Source organism: Cnephaeus nilssonii (genome assembly GCF_951640355.1).
Source record: "Cnephaeus nilssonii genome assembly, chromosome: X".
NCBI lineage: Eukaryota > Metazoa > Chordata > Mammalia > Chiroptera > Vespertilionidae > Cnephaeus > Cnephaeus nilssonii.
Window position 1 is genome coordinate 36,130,817 of NC_137071.1, and position 4,299 is coordinate 36,135,115.

A 4,299-nucleotide genomic window follows, 5' to 3' on the forward strand; every position below is an offset into this window, starting at 1 on the left:
CTATCCAAAATTTTTTTCTCTCTGTCCTTTTGTTGTTGTTTGCTTGATTGTTGATTATATTAATTTTATATGCTTGTTTGTGATATTGTTTTGCTTTTTCTTTCTTTTTTTGTTGTTTGTTTTCTGCTTCTGTTTTCCCTCGCCTCACTTGATATTAGTTGTTGTTTGTAGTTTGCATTCAGCTCCAGGTACTTGTTGCTGACATGTGTTGAGATTAGTGGCTGTTCTATTGGAATTTTCTCCACATATATATAGTTTTTCCCCCTCTTCTTTCTTATTTTCTCACTTTTCTCTGTTACTTTTTTTCCTTTTCCCAATTTCATTTTTGCACTCCTTTCCCCCCCCCCCCCTTCTTCTCCTTTCTCTCCTATCCTCTAATTCGCCTCTCTCTGGTGGTCACCTTTATTTGGGGTAATTAATATCGTGAATACATTTGTGTTCAGTGCCTTGAGCATTGTACCTTGTTGTGTTGTATTTTGTGCCTTTAAATCAATGCAGGAGAGAGAGAACTACATAACCAGACACCCAGAGAAGAGAGATCATGGGGAGACAAAGAAACAGCTGCATATGAAAGAAAAGCAGGCATCACCAGAAAAGGAAGTAAACAAAATGGAGGCAAGCAACCTGTCAGAGAAAGAATTCAGAGAAATGGTCATAAGGTGGCTGAAAAGAATGGAAGACAAATTCGACAATATGTGTAAGAACCAAGAAGAAATTAAAAATGACATCGCTGCTGTAAGGAATTCAATAGTAAGCATCAAGACTAGACTAGAAGAAGCAGAGGACAGTATCAGTTAGCTAGAAGACAAGGTAGGAAAAAATACCCAAGTAGAGCAGCTTCTCTAAAAAATATTTAAAAAGCAGAAGGAGAGCCTAAGGGAACTTTGGAACAACACGGAACAAAATAACATCCGAATAATAGGGGTGCCAGAAGGAGAGGAAACTGAGCAAGGAAGAGAAAACCTGTTTGAAGAAATAATGACAGAAAACTTCCCTGATAGAGGGAAGAAAACACCCACACAAATCCAAGAAGCTCACAGAGTCCCAAGCAAAATGAACCCCAAAAGACCGATGCCAAAGCACATTATAATTAAATTGTCAAACACCAACAGCAAAGTAAGACTCTTAAAAGTGGCCAGAGAGAGACAGAAAGTTACCCACAAAGGATACCCCATCAGACTAGCGACTGATTTCTCAACAGAAACATGGCAGGCCAGAAGGGAATGGAATTAAATATACAAAGTCATGCAAAGGAAGGGTCTGAATCCAAGAATACTGTACCCAGCAAGGCTATCAATCAAAACTGAGGGTGAAATCAGGAGCTTCACAGACAAAAAATGACTAAGGGAGTTTATTACCACCAAACCAGCAATGCAAGAAATGCTAAAGGGTCTGCTATAAGAAAAAGAAATAGGAAGCAAAGCAGGAACACAGGGGTAAAGAATAAAAATGACAACGAACAAGTACCTATCAATGATAACTTTAAATGTAAATGGATTAAATGCCCCAATCAAAAGACATAGGGTAACGGATTGGATAAGAAAACATGACCAGTCTTGGGCTGTGGCATTCGGCGCGTGGGCAGCCTGCTGGGAGGGCTGAGGGCAAATGGCACGCAGGTGAGGCGGAAAGAGACGGGGCCCCGACGAACTACTGCAGCGACAGGCTCCTGGAATCAACATCCTATATAATAAAAGCCTAATATGCAAATTGTCCCCTCGACCCGGAGTTCGACTGCTCGATATGACATGGGCTGACCACCAGGGGGTGGTGTGGAATGTGGCGGGCATCAGCGATGCAGCACTGGCAGTAGGCGGCAGTGGAGGCGCTGCTGGCCCCGATGGGCCCTGACGAGAGTGGGATCATGGCGGGATGGTGGAGCAGGTTTTCAACTTATAAAAGACAATGACTACTGATGAAGGTGCCAAAAACAATGGAGAAAACCCAGCAGCAGCTGTTGCTGAACAGGGAGAGGATATTACATCTAAAAAAAATAGAGGAGTATTAAAGATTGTCAAAAGAGTGGGGAATAGTGAGGAAACACCAATGATCGGAGATAAAGTTTATGTCCATTACAATGGAAAATTGTCAAATGGAAAGAAGTTTGATTCCAGTCATGATAGAAATGAAACATTTGTCTTTAATCTTGGCAAAGGCCAAGTTATCAAGGCATGGGACATTGGAGTGGCTACCATGAAGAAAGGAGAGATGTGTCATTTACTGTACAAGCCAGAATATGCATATGGCTTGGCTGGCAGTGTCCCCAAAATTCCCTCAAATGCAACTCTCTTTTTTGAGACCGAGCTCCTTGATTTCAAAGGAGAGGATTTATTTGAAGATGGAGGCGTTATCCGAAGAATCAAACAGAAAGGAGAAGAGGGAGCCACAGTAGAAATCCACATGGAAGGCCGCTGTGGTGAAAGGATGTTTGATTGCAGAGATGTGGTTTTCATTGTTGGCGAAGGAGAAGACCATGACATTCCAATTGGAATTGACAAAGCCCTGGAGAAAATGCAGCAGGAAGAACAATGTTTTTTATGTCTTGGACCACGATATGGTTTTGGAGAGGCAGGGAAGCCTAAATTTGGCATTGAACCTAATGCTGAGCTTATATATATATGAAGTTACACTTAAGAGCTTCGAAAAGGCCAAAGAATCCTGGGAGATGGATACCAAAGAAAAATTGGAGCAGGCTGCCATAGTCAAGGAGAAGGGAACTGTGTACTTCAAGGGAGGCAAGTACCTGCAGGCAGTCATTCAGTACGGGAAGATAGTGTCCTGGCTCGAGATGGAATACGGCCTGTCCGAAAAGGAATCAAAAGCTTCCGAATCGTTCCTGCTCGCTGCCTTCCTGAACCTGGCCATGTGCTACCTGAAGCTCCGAGAATACACTAAAGTCATGGAATGCTGCGATAAGGCCCTGGGACTAGATAGTGCCAATGAGAAGGGCTTGTACCGGAGGGGTGAAGCCCAGCTGCTCATGAACGAGTTCGAGTCAGCCAAGGGCGACTTCGAGAAGGAGCTGGCAGTCAACCCCCAGAACAAGGCCGCACGGCTGCAGATCTCCATGTGCCAGAAAAAGGCGAAGGAGCACAACGAGCGAGACCGCAGAATCTACACCAACATGTTCACCAAGTTTGCAGAGCAGGATGCCAAGGAATAGGCCAGTAAAGCAATGGGCCAGAAGACTTTAGGAGGGGTCACCAATGAAAAAGAAACAGGAAGTCAAGCAGTGGAAGAAGAGAGAGCCAGAGGCCATGTATGACACCAGGCAAAGAAGGGAAGAGCCTCTGAACTCGGCCCTCCTCCACGGGCTTTCCCCAACTCAGGACTCAGCAGTGTTCAATGTCAAGTTCATCATAGTCTCTGTGATTCTGGAAGCAAATGGCAAACACAGTAGCTTCCCCCAAACCACAACCTGCTGCTGCCCAGCGCTCTCATTGAGGGGTGGCGTGGGACCACTCCGGGGGGAAAACAGATGGCTGTAGGCGTGGAGACAGCCAACCATGCAAGTCCAGCTCATTTCAGTTGATGTCAACTTTCACTGCCCAATTCAGGGTCCCTTGAGATAATCCTAACAATTTGGGGCTGTCTATTAGGTTTTACATTTAATTGAATTTTAATAGAAATTCAGAAACTTAAAAATAAATGCTTAATGAATTTCTAAAAAAAAGAAAAAAAAGAAAAAAGAAAACGTGACCCATATATCTGCTGTCTACAAGAAACCCACCTCAGAAAAAAAGACTCACACAGACTGAGGGTGAAGGGATGGAAAAAGGTTTTTCAGGTGAATGGAACTGAAAAAAAAAAGCTGGGGTAGCAATACTTATATCTGACAAATTAGGTCTCAAAGTGAAGAATATCTAAAGACATAAGGAAGGCCATTTCATAATACTAAAGGGAGAAATCCAAAAGAAGAAATAACTCTGGTAAACATATACACACCCAATACAGGAGCACCAAAATACATAAAAAAAACTCCTGGAAGATATCAAGGGAGAGATTGACAACAATACAATCATAGTAGGAGACTTCAATACCCCACTATCACCATTGGACAAATCCTCTAAACAAAAAATCAGCAAAGAAACATCAATCCTAAATGACTCACTAGACCAGATGGAATTAATTGACATCTTCAGAACATTTCACCCCAAAGCCACAGAATATACATTCTTCTCAAGTGCACATGGGTCATTTTCAAAGATAGACCATATGTTGGGTCATAGGCAAAGTCTCTTCAAATTCAAGAAGATAGATCAGATCAAGCATCTTCTCAGATCACAGTGGCATAAAACT

The 4,299-nt window shown here is 42.8% G+C and overlaps 1 protein-coding gene across 1 annotated transcript; it reads left to right on the plus strand.

The window, feature by feature from the left end:
• Positions 1 to 1,901: 1,901 nt before the first annotated feature.
• LOC307096259 (peptidyl-prolyl cis-trans isomerase FKBP5-like) lies at positions 1,902 to 3,265 on the plus strand (the record flags this gene model as incomplete). The annotated part of the gene is given in 3 exon segments (XM_079765827.1): positions 1,902 to 2,607; positions 2,609 to 3,160; positions 3,164 to 3,265. Coding segments are annotated over 3 exon segments (1,356 nt in total). The 5' UTR covers positions 1,902 to 1,905.
• Between the last annotated feature and the right edge of the window lie 1,034 nt (positions 3,266 to 4,299).